The sequence below is a fragment of the Artibeus jamaicensis genome, unplaced genomic scaffold, assembly GCF_021234435.1.
Source record: "Artibeus jamaicensis isolate MK-2021 breed Jamaican fruit bat unplaced genomic scaffold, CSHL_Jam_final scaffold_1964, whole genome shotgun sequence".
Classification (NCBI taxonomy): domain Eukaryota; kingdom Metazoa; phylum Chordata; class Mammalia; order Chiroptera; family Phyllostomidae; genus Artibeus; species Artibeus jamaicensis.
Window position 1 is genome coordinate 6,966,311 of NW_026522030.1, and position 24,238 is coordinate 6,990,548.

The 24,238-nt window shown below is 55.1% G+C and overlaps 1 protein-coding gene across 4 annotated transcripts in view; it reads right to left on the minus strand.

Moving 5' to 3' along the window:
* COL27A1 (collagen type XXVII alpha 1 chain) overlaps positions 1-24,238 on the minus strand; it is a 128,327-nt gene that overhangs the window by 95,575 nt on the left and 8,514 nt on the right. For all 4 annotated transcript variants that reach the window (XM_053656263.1, XM_037139478.2, XM_037139479.2 and 1 more), the window contains exons 3-7: positions 21,005-22,728; positions 12,973-13,026; positions 8,903-8,956; positions 5,062-5,115; positions 3,562-3,615 (exon numbers count right to left, since the gene is read on the minus strand). In XM_053656263.1, coding sequence (XP_053512238.1) covers positions 3,562-3,615; positions 5,062-5,115; positions 8,903-8,956; positions 12,973-13,026; positions 21,005-22,728 — 1,940 coding nt within the window. The remainder of the gene's footprint in view (positions 1-3,561; positions 3,616-5,061; positions 5,116-8,902; positions 8,957-12,972; positions 13,027-21,004; positions 22,729-24,238) is intronic.

Sequence of the window (24,238 nt, forward strand, 5' to 3'; positions counted from 1 at the left end):
TGCAGGAAGGTGGCCAGGAGGAATTAATACTGAAGCATATGTAGGGCTGGGGGTAGACAGGATTTCTGCACAGCAGTTGCTCAGCCTCAGCACTGCTGCACTGCGGGCTGGGTGCTGAGTGTTGGGTGGGACAGCAGCCTTGTACACGGCAGGATATTTAACAGCATCTCAGGCTTCTACCCACTAGAAGCTAGTAGCAACCCCTTCCCAGCTGTGATGACCAAAGATGTCTCTAGGCATTTTGCTAACTGTTCTCTGGGGCACACAATCACCCCTGGATTTATAGGAGGGAAAGGAGCGTCAGACCAGGGACAGCATGGGACTCCGCCCTCCCAAGGTGCGGACCATCAACTTCTTGGCTAGTGGAGGGCAGTTAATGAGCTACAAAGCAAGATGACTGATGGAGCCAGGCAGGCAAGACCTTCGGCGCTTCTCCTCTAAGATCAGCATGACCATTCATTCACTCATTCACTGAACAAGTATATATGTAGTGCCTCCCATGTGCCAGCCCTGCGTGAGGTCCTGGAGGATGTAATATCTCCCTGAACACTCCCAACCACTCAATGAAGCAACCCAGGCCACTGCACTAAACACATGGCAGGAAAGGGGCAGAGCTGGCTCCCATCCAGGTCTGTCTGCCCTGGTCTATGCCCCTGCCCAGCCCTTGGAAATCGGCCCAGCGAAGCTCCTCAGCGAGCACGGCAGCTGGATGCAGAGAGACGAACCTCAGGCGGGCAGCCTCTTTTTCACTGGATGGGCCCATTCTTATTTGAGAAGCTGTGTCATTCAGCACAGTGGAGAGAAAGAGAGCCTGAGGGGCAGAGACCTAGGTTCAAATCTCAGCTCTGCCTCTTAGTGCCCCTAAAAGGTATTTCCATTAAACCATTGGCTCTCAGTGTTGGCTGCACAGGAGAATCTGGTGCCAGGGTCCCACTCAGACCAATAGAAGCAGGACCCCTGTGGTGGGGCCCAAGCTCCCCAGCTGGCTCTAACGCAGTGTGGGGCTGGGGACCAGAGACTTCACCCTCCTCGATGCCCCACAGTGATCTCAACTGTGGGTAGCACCGTTGTTGGTGCAGGGCCTGAGATGCAGATATGTGTTTGCAAAGTGACTGAGTGGCAGAACGAAGGAATGAACAAATGCACGAACGGATGAATGAATGAATGAACAAATGATTGAATGAACGAATGAATGAATGAATGAGGCCTATGTGACCTTGGCTTTCTCAGTTGTAAAGTGGCACAAGGCTGCCTCACCTGTCGAGAGCTGTTGGGAGGAAATGACGTGATGAGGGACGGGGACTCTGTGCCCCCTCGACCTCACCACACTATTTAATACGGGAACCGGCCCAACCCCCACTCCTTTCTCTGCCTATTTTGTCTCAGGGCCCTTTTCATCTTCTAACAAACTTTATGTTTCTGCTGTTTTCTGTTGTTTCTGTCTGTCTTCCCCCGCAAGAATAAAAGCTCTGGAGAGGAGAGGCAGGAATTTTGTCTATTTATTCAGCTCAGTGCCTGGCACATGGCAGGCATTCAGTCAATTCTGCGGAGTAACAGAATGACTAGGGTTATTGGTGTCACTCTGAGGTGACACCAAAATTCAACGTGCTGGCCAACGTCCCCGTTCTCTGACCATTTCCCACATGAGATGCGGCAGAAAAGCCACCCAACAGGACCAGGGCAAAGCGGCCACTGTTGTCACCAAAGATGCTCGTGGAGGAGAGACGGCTTACAAACAGCGACAATTCCAGACGCAGTCGCCCACTCTGTCGGTCCTGCTTCCCCACACTGGGGACCTGAGCCCTCCATGCTCCGCCCACTGCCCTCTGTGAGCAGGTTGGCACAGGGCTGCCGCAGACCAAACTCCTTGGGTTTGAGCAGGCTGGCCTGAGGGGGTACCGAGGGTTTAAGTGGCCTTATCAAATCGGTTTCCGACCACACCGAGGCTCCTCCTTAATTTACAAAAGACAGCTTCCGCCCCACTCAGGTGAGCTGGTCCATCCTGGTTGGCCTCCTGGGGCATCTGCTGTGAGTGGGGAGCCCTGGAACCCAGGCAGGAGCCAGTCCAGTCTGTTTTCCCATCTCCCGCCACCTCTGCTAGACTCCCACTGCCATTCAGAGCGAGACCACCACCAGCTGCTTTATGAGCCAGGACTGGAAGGAGACTTTCCACTCACACTTCATCCATCAGAAAGCGCTGGAGCCCAGAGGGGAAGTGAGTGGGGAGAGGGAGGCCCTGAGTGTTCTCTGAGCCAGCAAATTCCATGTTTCCCCAGCTCACAACCAGCCACAGGCTCCGGTCTGAAGAAAGGGATGAGGGGGGCCTGATGCTCCGAGTCCCTGTGCCATGCGGACCCTCGGAGCAAGGACAGGATGGATCTGGGAGGCCCCACAGCTGTCCCGATGAGAACCAGATGGCCCCGAGAGACGGAAGCTGTGGCCACAGCTGGGAGCCAGGGTAGAAGCTTAAGACATGGAGACCTATGCCGATGTATTTACTGGAAAGCTCATCGGCAGTGGGAGATTTCCCTGCAAGAAGCAGCTGACCCTTGGCCTCCATCGTCCTCCTGTTTCCTGGACACTTACTGTGTGCAGGCCCTGTGCTAGGCTCCAGTGAAAATAACTAGGCTAGGATGGGCTGGGGCCCTTGGACAGAGTGCAGGCTTCTGGCCCGAAGCTGCGGGTTCCGGAAGGGCTTCCTGAAGTGTGCACAACTACAGTTGCATCTGAAGGATGAGGGGCCCTGGCTGGGGAGAAATCCAGGGGCACAGTAAGCTGGAGGCACCAAGCAGTAAAATGACGGACTCTCCCCCAGGGGCGTTTAAGGAAGTAACTCCCACCCCCAACTTGGCTGAAGCAGGGATGGGGGTGGGGCAACATGACAACAGCTCAGAAGGTACAGAGAACTTGCTTTTACAGAGCCTTTGCCGTGCCCTGCAGCTTAGCAGGGAGGGTCGAATGTTGGACTCAGAGAGGGTCTAGACTTGCCCGAGGTCACACAGCTGGGGAATGGTGGAGCTGGGAGTAGAACCTGGGTCTCACTGAACCCAGAGACCTCTCCCTCTCTGCTGCAGGCCTGCCCCAGGCAGCAGAGGGTCAAGGGAAGGGGGTTATTGTCTCCACCCAGGTGGGAGGAGGCAGAGGCACTGGGAGGCGAAACCCAGGCCCAAAGCTGCTGGGCGGGTTGGAGGTGGAGCCGGGCTGCTGCAGGCCCTTCCAGCTCTGACAAAGTTCCTTCTACCACCCATGGCTCCTCAGGGGACCCTCCCAGGAGCAGCTGGGCCCCTGGAAGGACAATGAACCCGGGCCACTTCTTGTCACACCTCATTCACCGTGGTTGAGGGGACCTATTCCAAGCCATGGTGTTGCCCACCCCAGGCAAGCACAGATCCTCACAAACCTCTCTCACCTCCCGCCAATGTTCCATGTGCCCATGGAAGCTGGGCTGGGGCCAGAGAGAGGCGGACAGGGAGGGGGGCAGCGGCTCCCAGAGCTCCTGCCAGATGACTTGCTTACTAGGAAGCCACCCGAGCAAGGCAAAGCTTCAAAACCAAGGTGTACCTTTCGTCCAAGAGGTCCCGGATTCCCAAGGAGCCCAGGCAAGCCCATGTCACCCTGCAAAACAGAGACAAGGGGGTGAGCTGGGGGAAGGGAGCAGAAGCTCTCTTTGAATTGAAAGTGTGACCTCTCACACCCTGCTATAGGTAAACAGAATTCACAGAGGCCTCCAAGGAGACTGGGGGCCTCTGAGCAGGGTGAGGGCAGCCCAGTGGGCAGGGTACCCAGTCCCTCCCCACTCAACCCAGCTGTCCCATCTGGTCTGTTTTCTATGTTGGACTTTGGCATAGGGCATCACGGGAACCAGGTCCTGCTGCTTCACTATTTGAGAACCACTGCTTGAAAACCACTGCTCCCGGGGCATGTATGATAGATAGTCTGGCTGTCCCATTTCAATCAGCTCTGTCTCTGCTTTCTCCATCCTTGCTGGGCATGACAGTCACCAGTAGGAGGCATTGCTGCCACCACCACGAGACCTGAGAACAGACAACCCCGGAGCAAGAGAGAAACTGGGGTCCCTGGACTTCATCAGACCTGGGCACCAATCCTGCTCTGCACCTGGCCAGCTGTGTGATCTCCAGCAGGCCACCCACTGTAGGGGCCTCTGTTTCCTCATCGGCAAGCTGGGCTCACCTGCCCTGGTTTATGAGGTTCCCATGAGGAGCAGGTGGGAGTGTATGTGAACATTTACACCCAGGCTAGTGAATGAAAAAATTTATTGGTGAGGATGGAAAGGAATGAACCACCCATGTCTTGAAGAAATCAAGCACAGGAGGCTAGGTTGAGAAGCAGTGTTCTGCCTGTCAGGAGGACTCAGGCTGAGTCCAGAAAGAAGCCAGACAGATTGGAGTGTTCCCTCCAGGACATGGAGGCCTGAGTCACTGGGGGACCGCACTTGGAGTTCTGGGTTCTCCTGTTCCCAGGTGTCTGGCACTCCCCCCAGGCCCCTTGATTAGTTTATGGGGTGGATGCTTCAGGGAAGAATGAAATCCTCCAGCCTAAGGGCTTTCTCTTCCATGGCAGAAACTCTGGTCTCCTAGCCCTGCAGAGTTCTGGAGCCCTGAACCTCTCGCCCATTCCCTTCCCACCCTCTACAAATTTACACGCATGTCTATTAACCACCTCAGAGGGCACTTTGAATGTCTTTCGGAAGCTTCCTGGGCATGTGCTACCAAGAAGCTTCTGGATGCCAAGGGTCACCTAGGAGACCCTATAGCCCCTGTCATGCAGGGTTTTGGGCAGGAGGACATTCACCAAGAATGTCCTTCAGCCAAGTCTTCTATGGGTTTTATGGTTGCAGCCCAGAAGACAGCAGGAAACAGCTTTGGCTTTGGTGTAGGGAGGCAGAAGGACTTCAAGGAAAACAAACAAACCAGCACTGATCTGCCCAGACTTTCTCACTTCCCTGCCTTGGTCAAGCAGCCACCTGGGAGGGCTGTCCCAGGGTGTCCCCCACTCTCCACTCCCCTGCTTCCCTGAGCTTTGGGGTCCCTGGAAACTTACCTTTGTCCCATCATGGGCCTTTCCTGGTGAGAGCCCCGGGTCCCCTTTCTGTCCCTGAAACAAAAACAATTCTGCTTTGGCTGCTGAGTCCCCCGGCGAGGATGTTTCCCCATATACTGCTTTGAGCCCTGTCCCATGCTTTAGCACCCTCCCATCTGCCCCCACTCACACAGTGCCCAGGCACTAACCCTGATTGCATAGCTGCCCACTGACTGCATGATGACATGGTCCAAACCCCTCCTTTGGGGTCCCTTTGGTCATCTGGTCCCAGCCATCCTGCCCACACTTGGCTTTCCTTCTGTCAGCCAAACACACAGAGACGGGGTCCCCTCTGCCCCTTCCACAGACCACAGCCCATCCCTCAGCCACACTCTGCACTTCCCAGATGTCAGGCCCTTGCTCAGGCAGTCACTCCCTGCTAGAAAACCATTCTGCAGTCATCATTAGCCAAACCATAAACACTCTTTAAGACGCAGCTTGAATGTGCCCTCCCCGGTCTGCACCCACATACAGTTGATGCAACCTTGTATGTGAGCCTTGCTAGTACGGCCTCTGGGGGGCTCTCTGACAGCTTCTGAGGGACACATATAAGAGGTGTGCCCAGGTCTTTTCAGTTTTCCAATATGCTCACTTTGCCATTCTAATTATGCAGGGTCAGTGCAACACCCACTTGTGTCTGTGTGCAGCCGCTCAAGAGTTTGCAAAATTCCTCACCTCGCTAGAGTTCTAACAATAACTCAGTGAAGTGGGCCGGGGAGGTGTTATTGCCCCTGTAACATATTCAGGAAAACTGAAGCCAGGAGAGAAGAGAAAAGACTGCCTGAGGTCCTAGGATGAGGCGCTGGCAGAGATTAGAACCTGAAGATGAGTCAGAACAGGCAGCAAATCAGGGAGGAACCGACAATCAGCGGGTCCTTGGTGAGCGACAAACACCCTCTGTGCCTAGCATTTGGGACTGTCCCCGCTGCAAAGATTCCAGCTCCTCAGAGCATGGGCTCAGAGAAAGGGCCCGCAGACAGGCACCAGCTGCATCCCCTCCAGGGCTGGAGAGAGTGTTTCTGGCGGTGGGCCTGCTCATTTGGCCCAACCTGGCTCAATTACTCAGGATACAGCCCTTTGGAAAGCCAGTCCACCCTGATGTCACCTTCCAAGAGCCCCTGCTCCCTGTTGCTCGCTCTCGCTCCCACGCTCCCTCTCCCAGCTCAACCCTGAGTCAGAAGTCCTGGGGTGAAGCCAGGGACTCACAGCGGGGCCTTAGGCAAGTCATTTCACTTCACCTTATTGCCTCACCTTTAAAGTGGGAGCTGCGTGGCACACACACACAGCATGCACACATGTGGATGGACACACATGCAAATGGACACATGCACATGGGTATATGCACACTGGTGCATACACACAAGCTCACACATGTGTACACATACTCACATGCATGGGTGGCACTTGCACACGTGCACATGGGTGTACACATGTGCATGCATAGGCACATGCATACAGGCTCAGGGGTCCATACACATATGGGTGCACACGGGTACATGCACATACACAAACTTGTACACATGCACACACACCCACTTAGCTTTCCAGGTTTCTTGGCAAGGAGCCGGTGAAATATTGAACATAACACATGGGAGGGGTGGTTTGGCCAACTTCGATTAATTCCCATTTGGTTTTTTCTTCATCAGAACCCAGACCTTCCAAATCCTGACTCAGTCACTCTTCACAAGAAACCACAGCATTGCAAGCTGGACAGGGCCTTACGAGGGAACAGCCCTTGCTGTCCACCCACTCCAAACCCAGGACTGCACCAGGACCCCCATGCAGCAACTGTTAGTCTTCTGAACACCCACTGAATGCAACTCGGGACTAAAACTGGGGTTCAGACAGGCTGAATCACAGCCTGGGGTGACATACAGGTAAGAGGCAAGGTCTTACTAGGTCTGACTTATCCCAGGTCTGTTTGAGTGTACAGCTCCCTGGGCCCACACCCTCCAGCTGCCCCAGGCTGAAGGGCAGCCTTTTCCTTGCTAGGATCCCAACTCTCTGTTTACCTGGGCCCCCAAGGTCACTTTTGCAGAACATGCCCTCTGGGATCTCACACAGCAGCTGCCCCTCCCAGACACTCTCCCACCATCTGCTGCTCACAGCCAGCTGTACTACCTTTTTTGTCCATGGTACAAGGCCAGGCCCAGGACTACCCAGGATTCCAATGGCCAAAAAAAGGACAGGAGCTCTACCTACCCCACCCTTGCCCACCTCAGTCTACAGCTGGTAAAGGAGCTGGGCTTGAAAAATTTGGGGAGTGGGCCTCCATGTATCTTACTCTGTCATTGCATAAAAGGGAATGCTGAGACCCAAAGAGATCAGCTTTCTCCCTTGCCTGGGGTTCTTGCCTGGGGCATTTTAGTTATTTATGGGATTCGCTCTGCATTCTCAGCAGCAGCCCAGTGCTTGAGATGTAATCCTGGCCTGAGGACAACATCCACAAGTACAGACCCTTATGGACCATCTACTTTGAGCCAAGTCTGGCAATGATTACGGGGAATACCACAGTGGGAAACCAGACACAGGGCTTGCCCATGGGAGGATCTTGAGGGAGAAGCCAGAGAGACAGGTAATAATAATAATAATAAGCCTATGAGGTAGCAACTATCACTATCCCCATTTCACGTATGGGGAAACTAAGGCACAGAGAAGATGAGTAACTTGTCTAAGGTCATATAATTCATAAATGTGGGTAAGACACAGGCAGCCTGGTTTCAAAGTCCAAGCTCTTTACATTTCAATGCACTGCAGACAAGAAGTGAAGCCCAGAAGGAAGCTGAGGAAAACTGAGGGTAAATCCCTAACAGGAGTTACAACTGAGCAAAGGCTGGAGGAAGACAAGGAGGAAAGCCACTAAAGTTAAAGCTCAAGAAATGCTCCAGACATCTTGGTTAGTGAAGGTATGAATTCCCAGATAGACAAAGCTATTGAGCTTCCCAGTCATTCTCCTGAAAATTCCCCAGTAAGAGATACAAGGAATGTAAAACTTTAATTAATTGTTTGCACTCTAGTGAGGCCAAGAACCTGGTCAGCAAACCCAGCTCTCCAGCCAGTGATCCTGTATGATCTTGGTCAAACCACCCTTCCCCGCTGTGTAGGTGATAACAGCCTACTTGGACTAGTTAACAAAGCCTTATACAACTAGAAGATGAATAGGAAAGGTATATTGAAAACCATAAACGCTACAAACATAGTAGGAATGAGATCCTGTCCTATGTTGAGATCCTGACCTACAGGTAGGGTTGGGAGGTGAAAGGATCTGTCCCCAGCCCTAGAACATCCTCTGACGAGTCACAGGGCTTCTTACTATCACTACTACTGTACTATTTCATGTGTTTAGAAGTTCTGGCCCATGCAATAAAGCAGGAAAAACAAATAAGACTACTAACCATCGAGGAAAAGGAAACAAAACATTCCTCCACAGCTCAAAACTGGACATGCATCCCCAGGGTGCATCTTAAGCCCCCACATCACTAGTCAGACATTCAAGACCCTCCCTCTCCAGCAACAAATAACTTTTCCTCCGACTTCCATTGAGGGCTCTAAGTTCTCACTGTCCTTCCCCCCCAGTCCCTCCCAACCAGAAATAAACTCTGAACTCCTTGTTGCGTCCTCAGCCTGGCACAAAGCCTGGCATAAGGCCTGGCACTCAGGAGGTGCTCAGGGAGTACCTGTGGCCCAGTATGGATCTTCTGCAATGACTCTAAGGACCTCCCACCAGGAGCACCCCAAATGTGGCCCTAATTTCAGCACCCACTCCATGGCCCAATCTCCAGATCCCACGAAAAATACTCACTTTGGCTCCAGGAGGGCCGGGTAGGCCTGGATTTCCATGAGGCCCAGGAGGACCCTGAAAGGAAAAAGAAACACAGAGGTGAGGGGGAAAGGGGCCATTCCACTTCCTATAGCAGTGCCAGTGGGTTCTTTCTGCCCACTGGGTCCTCTCCCTTCTCCAAGTCTGAGCACTGTTGTGATGGTGGCCCTCTGTTAGAGAGGGCCCCCTGGATGCCTGGCTTTGTGCTGAGCACTTTCTATTCATTATCTCATTTTCTCCATTAACCCACGAGATAGGTGCCATCAGTATGCCTATTTTGAAGATGAGGAAGTTGGTGTTCAGAGGTTTATAATTCGATCAGGTCTGGCCAGCTGCTCAGGGGCAGAGCTAGATCTTATCTTCAGATGTGATTCCAGAGCACAAGCACTTAGCAGGGGAATTGACCAGCTTTTTACACTCTCTCCAGCTGGCCACATCAGCCCTTCCCAGCTGACTTTCTCAGGCTCAAGCACACTCAGCTGTGTGCTTCCCCACTCTGCCCTGGTACTTTCTCCCCTCATCGCCTTTGCCATACTGTTCCAATCATCTGGCACGCGTATCCCATCTGTCCCCTCCAGCTGAAACACAACCCATCCTTTAAGATTTGGTTCAAATGCCACCTCCTCTGGGGAATCTTCCACCATTCAGACTCCTGCTGCACTGCTTTACGAGCCTTCAGAGTTTAATGTCCAATGAAGGGGATGCTTGGCCTCTCTGTACAGAAGGCACAGCCCTCCTGAGGCTACAACACACAGTCAGAGCTCTCCCTTGGATTCCTACAGGTTCTGCACTTACAGGGTCCTCCAGGGTCCATGGAACAGCTGGGAGGCCTGGGCCCAGAGACTCAAAGAGTCTTGGCCAACACCACACAGGAGAGTCGTGGCCAAATGAGGGCCGGAACCAGGCCTGTTGGCTTCCAGTCCAGGATTTATTCATGGTACTGCCTTTTCCCAGGCCGTATCCAAGTCTGCTGCAACAGCTGGGCCCAGTTATGTCCACTTTCTCCAAAGGGCCCTGGACTACAGCCTCGCAGCCCAGTAATAAAACCAAAGCCCCAAGATTCAGGTAATTCCTGAGGGTCTCTGTTCAGTAGGCATAACCTGGGACCTTGGGGTGGGGAGAAGCCCCTCAAAAGGCTCCACAGTGCCCCACCAGCCTCCAGACACACTGCCCTGGTCCCTGGCTGGCCCTTCTTGACCCTTCTGGCTGGCTGTGTATGAACTTGCTGCCTTCCTCCCTCTCCGACACCAACTTCCCAGCTGCAGCCTGTCACATTCCAACCACGGAACCTCCTTCTTCCTCAATGCCTGCACTGGAACTCTCCTCTTCTCTGAAAACATCTAGAAAGTACAGTGTTCAGAAGCTCACTAAGCCTGGGGTATTTATAATGGTGTCACGGGTGACCCTCCCACTAAAACAATCCACCTTCCTGCCCCTCCCAACACCCCACTGTCTGCTGCCACAGGGCTATAACTGGGGAGTGTAAAGACCTGAAACCGCTTCTGAGTCTTCCTGCTCCCAGCCTCAGTTTCCCTTCTGTCTGATCAATGACTGAAACCTGGTGGTCTCTACGGAACCTGGAAGACCTCAGATGTTCACCCTAGCCCAGGCTCCTGAATTCTAACCCCAGAGCTCAGCCTGAGTTGGACAAAGTTTAGGCAGAGATGTTTGAGGAGGGGCCCCTGACCAACACCCCAGAACCCGGAATGGGCTGTGCAAAGTCAAGCGTGGCCACTTCTCCCCAGTCCTGCCCCTAGCTGTTCTAAAGATGGTGGGCTGGAGCACTCAGCTACCCCCTCCGCAGCTCACGAAGGTGGGGGCTTCCTGCTTCCCTGCCCCCACCTCCCCACCCCTCTCCAGCCACTGCCTTTCAGCGAAACGAAGCACATAGTTGAGTGGTAGCCAAGCAGACTGATTCTATAAAAGCTGCAGCTCAGAAAGGCCAGTGGGGGCAGGGCCCAGGGATTTCCCAATGTCCTTCCCTCGATAGGCTGATGGGCTGCAGGAGTATGTGAAGGTGGGAAGGGGCAGCCACTGGCTTTCAGATGAGGCCCTGCCCTGCCCTAAACCCCAGAGCATCTGCAGAGGAGCTGGGATTGCCTAATCCCACCATCCTATTATCTTTGGAATTTTATGATCTATGGAATTTCCAGTCTAGAAACAGGATGGGGGGCGGGGCAGGGGGCGGCAGTGCAGGCTGCAGCACACAGAAAGACAGAAGGATGTCAGGAGGGTCATCCACTCACTTGGGGAATTTCAGAGCTGGGAGGAACCTCAGGAATGCCTTACTAGGAGCCCACGTTGTATAGATGGGGAAACTAAGGCCCAGAGAAGGGAAAAGACGTGGCTAAAATCACATGACCTCTTTGTGGAACTGTTCTTGACTCTCAGACTAGAACTCGTGAGCAACCACTCGCCCAGCACCTGCTGCCTGCAGGGCACTCTGCAGGGTATTGTCATTCAAAGAAGTCAGCAGGGCCCATCTCTGGCCCAGAGCCCCTCAGCCGAATACATGGAAAATTAACACCTAGATGGTTAAGACCATAGGCTCTGAAATCCGATTGTCTGGGTTAAACCCTGGCTTTGGCATTGACTTTATGTTTGACTTTATCCAAAGTAACTGAACCTTTCTGAGCTTCAGTTTCCTCACCTGTACAACGTGGATAATGTTGGAACCTATTTCTAAGGGTAGCTGTGAAGATGGAATGAGACCACACGTATATAGCTCCGTAAACCGAGTTCAGCAGCTGATGTGAGTTTTAGAAAGTGACCTGTGCCACTCTTGGGCCAGATAAAGTGCTACAGGAGCCCCGAGAAGGGGCAGTCATCAGAAAAGGGGCTGGCATATGTTCTGAGCCATGGATGGAGGACGAGGTCACAGAGGAGGATGTGCAGGGCCGACAGGACAGCCTGAGCAATGGCTCAGGGGTGGAGGGCTCAGGAGGAGTGTGGGGTCATGGGAAGACTGTCTGGGCCTGGAATTCCAGGTCAAAGGGCCTCATCCTGCTCCCAGGGTGCAAGGTCAAGGCCAGTGGTGTCCATGACACCTCTGTGGTCCTAAGCTCTGGGCACATGCTCCATGGGGACTCCAAATCCAGGAGGAAATGCTGCTGCTGACAGCAGACTCCCGAGCCCTGGGCCCGGGAGCCCAGGGCCAGGTCTAGAGGGAACTAGGGCTCAAGTAATTGCATAACCAGAACCATCCACTGGGCTCTGAGCTAAAAATACACCCGGGTACTGCTTCTGCCAGGGCCTCACCAGGCACCCAGCGTGGGAAAGGCTGATTCAGCCTGGGCGCAGATGCCAGGCGCCATGGGTCTGAGTCCTCTTGGGAAAGGGGCAGACTCCCCTCCAGGAGGGAGGGGTCCCAGCAAAGGGTTAAGAGCCCGGGTCCCAGTCCTAGCTCCTCCATTTATTAGATGCTTGGTCTCTTCACCCCTAAATGAGAACGCTCATCATACTGACCCACGGGGGTTCTGGGAAAGAGGGCATCAAATGAGACGGCAGTGAGTGACATGCCAGGCAGGCAGGAGCTGTTCTTCACGCAGAGGCTCAGGCTAGCTCACAGCAGCCGCCTCCGCCCTGCCAAGACATCCTCTAGCCTCCGCTGAACCTCTCAGCACAGGGAGCTTGCTGACTCCCTGGCACAGCCCATCCAGTTGCCTACATCAGCATCCCTACCCCGGGATGGTCCCGCAAGTATGAGAAGATGAATACAAGGGTCATGTCCTTTCGAGTCAGTTTTCCTAGACAAACACCAAAATCCATCAACTTGGGGGTGTGGGCTGCAGAAATCCCCTCTCCATCCCAGGCTGCAAGAGTCATACCCACGAGGGACAACTGACCCCCTGTAAGAGGTCACCACTGTCCTATGCCAGGCCAGTCTACGCATTGCCCCTGAGAGCCCTAAGTCAAATCCACAGGACAAAGTGGAAAATGAGTCCCAGAGAGGGGCATGGAACAGCTTGAGGTCACGCAGCAAAGCTGGGACATCAGGGGCACGCAGTCCAGAGAGCCAAGCAGAGCTCAAAGGATGGTGAGTGATCACTTACCCGAGGCCCCCGTGCACCGGGGGGTCCAGGGAGCCCAGGAAGCCCAGGGGGACCCTGAAGGAAAAGCAAGACAGTGTCAGTGCCAGTGGCATGATGAGAATAGGTTAAGCATTCATTCAACAAACCTGTCCAAGAGCTCTGCCCACAGCCGAGGGGAGGGGTTCCCCCAGGTCCCTGTCTGAGGAACTCATGCTTCTCTGGGGCTTCCAGGCCTTTGCAGCTGCTATTTCTCAGTCTTTGAAGCTCTCATCTTGGCTTTTACTCAGCCAACTTAGGATGTCACCTCCTTCAGGAAACCTTCCCTCATCACTCTTCCAATTTAGGCCAAGTTCCCCTCTTTCTCTCTACCTTAAAGACCACTATACTCTTCATGGAATCGTCTGCTCAGAAGCCTGTCTCTCCCACCAGACCAGTCTCCTCAAAGGAACTAATAGGATGTGAGTCATCTCTCTCCCCACCAGGGCTCAGCCAAATGTTTGATAAAATAAAACAGCAACAGACCTCAGAGCTCAGCCAAGTTCTCTGCAGAGCCAGAGCCCAGAAGAGACTTGTCCACGGTCACACCGAGCATCTCTGCATCACAAGGATGCAGTGTAGCATAAAGGGCATAAGCATCAGACAGGTCTGGGTTCAGAATCCCAGTGCTGCCATTTACCAGCTAGGTTAGAGCAAGTGCCTATAAATGGGGACCCTCCTCACAGGATTATCTCAAGGATGAAATGAGACAGTAAATGTGTAACACCGTGCTTGGCGAATAATTGTCACTCAGATGTCTCAGCTATTTCAGTGGCCACAGCCTGGCCCAGTCTTCGTCACTGCTCCCTGGGCACCTGCAGCAGCCCCTTCATTGGTCTCCCCATCTCTCCCCTCTCCAGTCCTCCACACAGCCTGGTTCACATTCCTAAGGTGCTCCCCTGCTCAACAGCATTTACCGCTGCTCATTTCCCACAAGAGAAGGGTCTCACCCTGCAACATGGTGTTCAGGGAGCACCTGTCTGGCCTCACCTCCCTTTCCTCCATCCAGGAAGGGAGGCAGCTGCGCCGACTTACTGAACCATGCACTGGCCTTTGTTCAAACCTGGGTTTTGCCACTTGAGAGCCAGAGACTTTGTGCAAGCCTTTCAGCCTGCCTGTTCTCCGCTGCTCGCCTTTCTGATGGGCTCAAGAGCGACGGTCCCACCTACCCTGATGGAGTAAACAAGCAGGAACCAAGTGCCTGGATCTGAACAACTGAACACGGAGCCTTCGAAGGAAGCCAGGCTTTCGAGGATGTGTGAGGCCTGGGGAATTCATTTGTTTCAAATAACCATCAACAGCAGAGATTCCAGGTTTCCTGCCCAGAGTTAAAAATCAGTGTTGAAAACCCAGTACGGGTTTGGCTGGTAATTAATCCAGACCTCACGCTGGGCAGCCTCGGCTCACAGTTCTGGCCCATGAACACCACGTGCTTGCTCATCCATGAATAAAAATCAGAAGTGAGATAGACACAGGCAGATATGGGTGCCAGGGCCCAAGGGTCACTGAAAAGAGCCCCGGGGAGAGGGAGGGGGACTCTTGTGTGACTTCAGGCAACTTCCAGCCACCCCTGGGCCTCCAGTCCAGCTGGCCATTGGCAGCCGTCTTCCATGCAGAGTCCAAGGGCTAGGGGGACGGTCTCTAGTCCTGTGTCCGGTTCTGCAGCTTTGGGATCCAGGGCCGGTCTGCTCCCTGCTGTCCCCAGGGAGCAGTCAAGTATGGGGAAAGGTTGTAAGACTTGGGCCCTGGGCTCACACTTGGATAGCCCTCCTTCCCAGCTGTGTGGCTTTGGGCAAGCAACTTCCGGTCTCCAAGGTCATTCTTTAACTATAAAATAGGGTATAAATAGCATGTAGCTAACAGATAATCTACAAAAAGTGGCAATCCTGGTGCATGGCACACAGTGAATGCCCAAAAAGTTAGCTGTCGTTTCTGTTAAGCAAGCGGCTGGAACCTCCCCAGTGCGATATTTTAAGCTACCCTCCTTGACATCTGTTTTTCAGGAAGAACAGATTTCCCTTCCTAGAAGGCCTTGCTTGGCCCTATTCTTTCATGTGGCCCAGAATTAATGGGAAATGCAAGGGCCTTAAGGCCAAGCATTACTGTAGATGTTGTTATCATCACCAAGCCCCTTTAACAGATGAGAAACCAAAAAGAGGCTCAGAGAGGCAGTGACTTGCCCAAGTCTGTACAGCTAACAGGCAAGGCCTGGATGCAACCCAAAACCATTTGACATGTTCTCCTGCCCTGGGCAACTTCCACAGAGAAAATCTGGGCCAGGTGTATTCTGACTAGCTGTGCGAACTTGGATAATTCGCTTCCCTTCTGTGGGCATCTGTAAAATGAACACTCGGGAAGCATCCCAACACTGGCACTTCCTGAACTGCAGGGTGGTGGGGACTCCCTCCTCTCGCTATCTGGTGGAAGAGGAAAAGTGAGGTCATGCCCATGGCACAGCAAAAAAGGCCAAGGCCCAGGGGGTGAAGGGCTTGTACAGGGCTCCAGGAAGGGACAAATTCTGTGGCTGGAGCTCCCTCACGACCCCGGAGGGCCGCCACTGCAGAGCGCCTGGACAGTCCCTCTTGGCATTTCTTCTGCCCCAGAAACGGGGGCATCCAAGCTGAAATCTGACCTCATCCACAACATCTGCGGAGCAGACACTAAGTGCCAGCTGGGACCCACGGCCCGGCCTGGTGATGTCAGTGCACAGCCCGAGTCCTTGACACGGCAGCCCAGCCCCACAGCTGCAGGCCCAGCCAGCCCTCCTCTACCACACGGGGCCAGGGCCACTCAGCGCCCAGCTGCAGCCACAGGCCTGGCCCTTCCCCACTCAGTGACCACTTTGTCAGTGGGCAAGTGAGAGCAGGCGACCCCTCGCCCCTGCTCCAAAACCTTGCCTGTTCTCTGTGCAATGGAAAAACGTGGCCATTTCTTTCCAGGGCCCAAAGCCTGAGCGGGTGACTCTGGGATGATTCACAAGGCCGGGGTGGGATTTTCCACTCCACACTGCAAACAACGGGGCCTCTGAGAGGGCCCAGGGCTGCGGGGGAGGGAGCGGGGGCCGCAGGCCTATCTGGGGGAAGAGGCCTGGACTCAGGGCTCAGGAAAGCAGAGCCATGGAAACAACCAAGCCCTCACCCTGGGCTTTCCCCAAGGGTCCTGGCCTCTGACAGCCAGACCTAGGGGAACCCCATCCCACGCAACAAGTCCACCCTGTGTCCAGCTGCAAGAGCCCGCCTGCCAAGCCTTGCAGAAAGAAGTCCTGGCTGGCATGGCCACTGGCAGCAAGCAAGGAGAGGTTTCACAGGCCTGGGATCTGGGAGACCTGAGTCCAGTCCTGAGGGGGACGCTAATGGCTGGGTGACCCCGCACAGTGAACTTTCAATCTCTGGATCTCTACTCAGTGCCCACAGCCTGAGGGCAGGAAGTCAGGGGATCTCCAAGGGCCCTCCTATCTGACTTTAGAACTCATGATTATTCCTAAGAACGTCCCACAGGGTGCTGAGCCTGCCCCACTCGCTGCCTGAGGGAAGGGCGTGCTGGGACAGGGTTTCTCGGTGTGGGCATGAGCAAGTTCCTTCATCTCATTATGCCTCTGGGCCTCAGTTTGTCCAGCTGTACAATGGGGATATAATACCCATCTTCCAAGACAATGGCTGTGTGCTGGTTATTCTCCATTTGCCCCCCGGGAGCTGGCCTCTGCAGGCTGCACCCCCAGGCTGCCTTGCTCTCTGCCTCTGACCGGGGTTGGCCAAGGGGAGGCCACAGCAGAAACAGAGAGTGGGGGGAAGATTTCTCTCCCTGCTCCCTCCCTGCTGGGTTGTAGTTTGGCTCCAGCTCCTGTCAGAGACCCCTGGTCATCTTTTAACTCTCCTGGGTTCTGGTAACACCTGCCCTTCCCCTTGCACCTTCAGATCGGACTCCTGTGGGATGCCAGACCCTTTGGCTCCTTCGATGCTGCCCACAACTCTGTAAATAGTCCCTTCCTTAAACTCTCCTCAGTAACCCTTCTCCCCACTTAAGAGTCCCAGGATACAGCATGCAAACTGCTTAGCACAGTCCTAGCTGGTGTAGCTCAGTAGATTGAGTGCAGACCTGCAAACCAAAGGGTTGCCAGTTCGATTCCCAGTCAGGGTACATGCCTGGGTTGCAGGCCAGGCTCCCAGTAGGCAACGCATTGATGTTTCTCTCCCTCTCTTTCTCCTTCCCTTCCCCTCTCTCTAAAACTAAATTAAAAAAAAAAAAAACTTAGCACAGAACCTGGCACACAGTAGGAGCACTAAAGCACTATGGTAAAGACAGGAAAACACCCCTCCACTCTCCTGGATTCTAGGTGATACTGGTGTAAGGGGTGCATCTCCCAAGAGCTAGTGCCAATTCTTAACTGCCAGCAGCACAAAGGTCCTTCTGTGTCCAGACTCTCCTGGTTCTCTCAATGCAACAACACCCGCCCCCGCCCAAGAACCTGCTGGGACTCCGATCCTGGTGCTGGGTGCTCTGTGCACCTCCTCTCGCTGCAGCCACACAACCCCGGAAAGGTAGGTGCTACCATCTCCCCATTTTACAGAGGTGGAAGTCAAAGCTCAGAGAGGTTAAGTGACTTGCCAAAGGTCACACAGCACCTGACACCCAGAAGGCACTCCATCAGCGTTTGTTGAAGGAAGGGAAGGATTGCCGGATAAGGGGATGGTTCACACCCAGGTCATTCCAAGTCTAAAGTCTGTGGGGCGTTTACACTCTACACGCCCTCCTTATCCCACTAGGACCAGAGAGCTATGCAGCCTCAAGGAACCCGGCCTGGGAAGTCAGGACCACCTGTTTTCTGTAAGGATCAAATTCTTTCATTCACAGATAGTCACGGAGTGTCTGCCGTGGGCCAGGCCCTCAGCTGGGTCTCCCTGAGGTGACGCCTGCAAGAAGCGCATGCGTGTGCAAATGCCAGTGGCCTGATCGTGAATAAATAAGGCCTTGACTCGCCTCCTCCCAGGCGTGGGGCTTCTGTGCGGCTTCTGTGCAGCCTCTGTGAACTGCAGCCTCCCCGCCCCTCCCCAGCCTGGGCCCAGCTCAGCTTTTCCATGCTCCCCCTGCTCCTGGGGCTCCCACAGAGCTTCCCCGCTCAGTGGCCACAACTCCTGGCAGGCCCAGGCCCAGCGCTCTGTCCCAGCCTCAGCCGGTCGGTCCAGTGCCCCTCGAGAAGCATGTAGAGCCATTCAGACCCAGCCAAGGCTCCCTTCTCCGGCTCTGGAAGGACCCGCAGCCACTTCTAGGAAGGGAGCTCTTCCACTGGCGTGTCATGAGGGTAGACAAGCCCAGAGAGAGGAAAGAAGTTCCCCAAGTCACCCAGAAAACTTGCTTCCTCACAGGAGCTGAGAGTGGTTGTCTTACATTCTGCAGAGACTGGGGGCTGAGGGCGAGTCAGGGCAACAGAGCTAGTTAAGTGGCGGAGCCAAGATTTGAACCCAGGTCTGCACGTTCCCAACCCCGGGGACAATCAAGCCCCATGCCCCAGGCAACACAGCTCTTGCTTTGCTGGGATTAGATTTTGAACGTATATGGGGGGTGAGGGTACAGGACAGAAGAAACATGTGTTCTTGCCACCACTTACAGATGCCACTTTGATTTCATAATTATCTGGCATCGGGTAAAATATAAATGACCAGCATGTCCCCTGCCACACGGAGAACTGAACAAAGCTCCTGGATTCCTACTGGAATGAGGCTTCCAAGCTGAGGAAAGGCAGCATTAGGGAGCAGTGGGGGGCAGGAGGCAGATGCCCCCTGGGTGGACTGCCATCCTTCCTCTCACCCTCACCTGTTCAGGGCTGGAGGAGTAGGGAGAGCGGTGGCCGTTGTTGGAGGCTGGGGACCTGGAGGTGCATCTCAGCCCCTGCAGGGACATGCTGGGTGCCCTTGGCCAAGTCTCACGTCCCTCTAACCCTTGTGTCCTCATCTGTAGAGTAGGGATTAACACACGCATCCTGCCCCTCTGGCACCAGTCCCTGAGAGGTCCCGGAGGGGAATGCCGCACGTGTGGAAGTCCCTCATAAACTTCATACGGGTAGAAGCAGAAGGTTCTAGACTTTGAGTTCTTCCCTTGAGGTCCGAGACAGGGCCTGACATCTCTGAAACCCCAGCCTCCCATCTCTGGATCTAGGGTCTTAGAGTGGACATTCATGGGGTGGGATGTACTGTTATGCAGTCTGGAGTTGGGCCATAAACTTCAACTCTGCCTCCCATGTGCTGTGCACTCTTGGGCAAGTCCTGACCCTCTCTGGGCACAGTTTCCAAGTTCCACCCCTGCCCACTGAGGAGGGTTGAACTGAATGATGCCTAAGCACCATCCACGGCACAGGACAACGCCAGCACCTTCTTCTACCACAGGGAAGCCCAAGGAGCAGCTCTGGAAGGAGGCTTCACCTCCTGCTGACCCACGCTGCCAAACCCAGGAGGGAAGCGGGTGGCTCAGGCATCCACCAGGCCCAAAGGCAGAGTCTATACTCTGAAGATCCATTCTTGTTGTTCTGCTGGCTTGGACAAGGCCCTCCTCCCTCCACACCACACACAGCTTGGGAGGCAGGGTTGGCTTCCTCTACTAGGCAGAGTGGAGCCCCTGAATCTTACTGCGCTGTCAAAGGGAGAATATTCACCCCCTTTCAACTGCACAGCCAGTGAACTAGCACCCGTCCAGCTTGGGGACCTGAGCTGTCAGGGCTCCAGGCACCCGGTGCCTGAGTCGTCTGTGTAGCCTGGAGGGTTCCTCCTGTCCTTGACTCCCAGCCCTCCACCCTGCCAATTGCAGACCATGGGGACTTGAGCAGAATGTTGACATAACTGCCAAGCAATGCACACAATTTCCATAAGTTCTACAATATGGTTATAATAAAAACGGGCCCTCGGTCTTCCTGGAGACAGGCTGAATAAACATTATTCCTAATGATTATTAAAACTCATGAAGTGTGTTTGTAAGGCCCAGGAACTCCCAGCCTATGCCACCGTCTCCGCGCTGCAGGGAACCCGATGTCAAGCACAGAGCCCACAAGGAGGAAACTGCACAGTGGCCATCACCAAGGCCGTCGGGCAGAGCTGAGGCCCAGGCTTCCTGGAAACTCCATCCCACCATTTCTCTGGCTGCAGGAATTGGCCTCTGGCTGCAGAAAGGTCGTTGCTCCTGGAGACAGTCCCAGGCAAGCTGGAGACATTGACCCTGAGAATGTCTCCTGCACGTGGAACATTCCTTCTCCTTTCCCTGACTGCTGGGGTCCGACTGACCCTCCTTACCCCACACCCCCCTACTAGGGGACACCAATCAGATGTCTGTGGGATCCAGGCAGGCGACACAGATGGGTGGAAGGACCGGGTTGGAAGGCCCAGTCAGGAGACGTGGGGACTGACAGAGAGCAGAGGACAGGTCCTGTCTAAAGCGGCAGCCCTGACCTGGCTGCCGGCCACAGGCCACGGCATCCCTACCACTTCCAAGAGAGTTCCTTTGTAAGAAATCTCTTGTATTTTAAAAATGGTAGTTAACTTATTAAATATTTTTAAATAAGGTTGCATGTGCCAAACAAAATACACTCAAGGACTACCCCTGTGGGACCGTCGTCCAAAACTGCCAGGCAAGCTGGTGGCCCAGGAGCTCTGTTCAGGGATCAGGAGCCGGGCCTCGGAGGCTGTGTGACCCGGGCCTGGCTGGTTCATGGTTTTCCTCAAACCACTTGACCTTTACAGTTGAAATAGCAAAGGATGACCTGGGGCCTGGGCCAACTAAAGCCCAAGGGTGATCAGTACCTGAGCCAAGCCCAGCTCAGTGGATCACGAACACAGGGGACTTACAATCACAAACACAGCAGACATGGAGGAGTGGGGGGCCCAGGTTCACATCCCGACACTGCTCATAGCCAGCTCCCTACTGCAATCCAAGCATCTTCTCTTCCTCTGCTCTGAACAGAGACAACCCACTCGACCTAAACTGCTCCCGTTACCCACTAGAGCTCCAAGCAGCACACCTCACCCAGTCTTACCGGCAAACCACAGTCTCCCTTGGGCCCTGGAGGTCCCATCAGCAGCGGGAAAGGCGTGGGTCCCACCAGGTGGAGGAGCGAATAGCCACTGCTCGTGGGCCAGGGGCTGGAGGACAGGAATCGCGCTGGGACCAACACCGGGGCCGGGGTGCTCTGCTGGCCGGGCCGGGGCTGCCTAGGGCTGGGCCGAGTTGTCAGATCACGGACAGGGTCATCCCTGGCCGCCTTCCCGGCTCGGAGGGGGAAGGGCTTCCGGGGGCTGCTCTTGGGTCTGGCTTTCTTTGTGTCTTCTGATCCAGTGGGTTTCTTGCTTCCAGAGGGGACTGAACCAGGAGTGAGGGTAGGAAGCATCGCTGTGGCTAGTGGCTGAGTGGTCCTGGTAGAGCCAGGACCGGAGGCAGGTGACGGGGTCGAAACGGTGGGTTGGGGAGGTCTGTGTGTGCTGGTGCGGGCAGGAGCCGGCTCACCAGCACGGCTGCTCATCCTGGCCTCCGTCCGGACCACTGGGGGAAAGGGCTTTTGGGAGGCACCAGTGACGGGGGACAGGGGCCGGGCACTGGGTGGTGGGCGTCTGGGTGTGGCAGAGTTCCTCTGGATCGGCTTCACTGAGGGATGGGACACTTTGGCAGGAGCCGGGCGTAAGGTTGGTGGCACTGGCTTCTTGGTGGGAGGAGCTGATTTTGTAAAGGAAGGTGGAGCTGCTTTCTGGGTGGGGCGAGGGCTTTTGACAGAGGGAATTGAAGGAGAAGGGGCTGAAGGCTTGATTGGGTGGCTTTTGGGGATTTTGGTGGCTGTGCTCTTTTGCAATGGCTGGACAGGCATGGTGGAGCTGGCAGGAGAGGCCGGGGGCACGGGAGGAAGTGCTTCACTTGCTGATAGCTTGGCAGGTGGCAGTGGGGTCCAGGCTCGTTCTCGCACTGAGACAGGCTTGTGAGGGTTTGTGTTGCTAGTCCTTAGGGGCTTGGCAGGTGTGGCGAGCACCATAGTCACCCTGCCCGCTGGCCGTGAACCCGGGGCTGGCATGGCAGTGGTCAGGTTCTCCAGGCCTAGCAGGGCAAGGTCGGTCTGGAAGGCAAGGGGTGCACCAGGGTCTCGGGGGAGAAGGGGCCCCAGCTGGGGCCGGTACATGTCAGCCTGTCCACACTGCTTTCTCAGGTGGGTACAGTAATTGTGAGCGACCTGCGTCACAGGGTAGATACTGAACTGGCACAGAGCACCTTCAAACTGGACCGCATGTGGGCTCATCTTTCCAAAAAGGAAGGAGCCCTCCGGGTCGAGCACCGGGTCCCTGTGGAAACCCAGCGGGACGGGCACTCGGCGCTGCCCACAGGCCGTCGCCAGGGTGACTGTGCGGCCACGAAGCTCCAGGGCTAGATGGTGCCAGCGCCCATCATGCACGTCCAGGTCGAAGGCCACAGAGCGCCGGGGCCCCAGGTGGATGACCGTCTTGCCGGGGAGGAACTGCAGGCCCAGCTGCAGCTTGTGCTTCCGGCTACGGACAGCGAAGAGGAAGGCATGGTTCACCCGATGGGAGCAGAGGCTCAGCACCAGCGCCAGCTCTGTGCCCAAGGAGGCTGGGATGATGGCGGTCGTGGGGGCCTGCAGCCGGGCCCGCTGCGTAACGATGAAGCCTGACTGGAACGGGATGACCCCGGGCGGTGGGGGGTTCCGGCCACCCGCTGCCTTGGTCCAGCTGAGGCCCAGCCGCTGAAGGACATCCACATCTGAAGAGGGAGGGCACGGGGAGAGGGCACGGTCAGGGTCTGTGTCAGGAGGGTACCTCCAGGTGCACAGGCAGCGAGGCCACCCCACCAACTGCCACCCGATGCCCCCTGGCTGATTGATGGCTGTGGCCGAGCTGGAACCAGTCCCTTGTCTTGCACATAGTGGTTAAAAAACACAGGCTCTGGAGCCAAACTTCCTGAGTTTGAATCCCACCTTCATCACTCACTAGTCATGACTTTAGTGCCTTTGTTTTCCCATCTATCAAATGGGATAACAATTGTCCCAAACTCAGAAGGATGTTGTGAGGATTAGTAAGCTAATTCACTTGCAAAAAAAGTGCCCGGCACAAAACACGCATTTCCAAACAATAGCTATTAATATTAAAGTGATGACCATCACCCGGTGCTAGTGCTAAGAATATTAGCGGCTGTCCCTGTGACCTGTTTCTCCTCCCTCTGCTCGAAAGCCATCTCCTCCGGGAAGCAGTCCCAGAAGTGAGGGAGCAAGGTGACTGGAACGGACATGTCGTAGGAGCTTGGGAAGGATGTCCACCTTTGGGAACCTACTGAGTCCCCCCCCCCCCAATGCCAAGGTCTCTGTCTGGCCAATCAGGCTCTGGGGAGCTTCCATCTACACAGAAGGGAGAGGACAGTTCCAATGACTCCACCCTCCCTGGGTGGCCCTGGAGAGAGGAGAGGAAGTCATCAAGGCATCCATCCTTGCAACCTCTGTCCTCTGGCAGAACACGACCTGGCCAGGTCACATCCGCCCAGTAATTACAGCGGCAAGGCCAGCCCCAGCAAGAGGAGTGCTTCCAGGGTGTTTGGGGAAAGGCAGCCTGACCTTGCCTCTCACCAGCCATTCAACCGCTTTCAGGCAGCTGAGCCACCAGGGCCTGCAGAAGCTGGCTCTGAGCTGGCTGTCTTGGCAGCAAGGAGAGGCTGCCTCAGGACCCGGGGTCTGGGTCAGGTCCTCGGGGCCCCTCCCCTGAGCTCCTAGCCCTAGGCCCTGAGCGTGGACTGCCCTCTCCCTCACTGCCCGCAGTGAGGGGCATGCACCGGGCTGAATGCAGCACTTAGCACTTGGTAGTCCCTCAACTGACAACAGAGATGATGGACAGCCAGACAAGCTGGCAGAAACTGAAAACGTAGGTGTTGGCCTCATGGCGGCACAGCAGGCTCTGGGGTCAGAAGGCCAGACTTTAGACCCGGGTAAGACCCCCTGTGAGTCTGGGCCCTGGGTCAGTTTCCCCCACTGTAAAACGGGGCTACAAAGAGTGGCTGCATCATAGGGCGGACGAAATGGTGGTCTTCCTCATCTCCTCTGACTCAGCCTGTACCAGGACCCTCGGGCCAAGGCTCTTCCTGACTCCCGGGCCTCGGTTTCCCTGCCTGTTAAGGCAAGCGACGAAGAGCTAACTCCATCTGAAGAACTCTGTAGCTGCAGCCTCTCTTTCAGTCACTTGGACTGAAGACCCTCATTCCTCCCTAGGACCCGAAGGCCCTCATT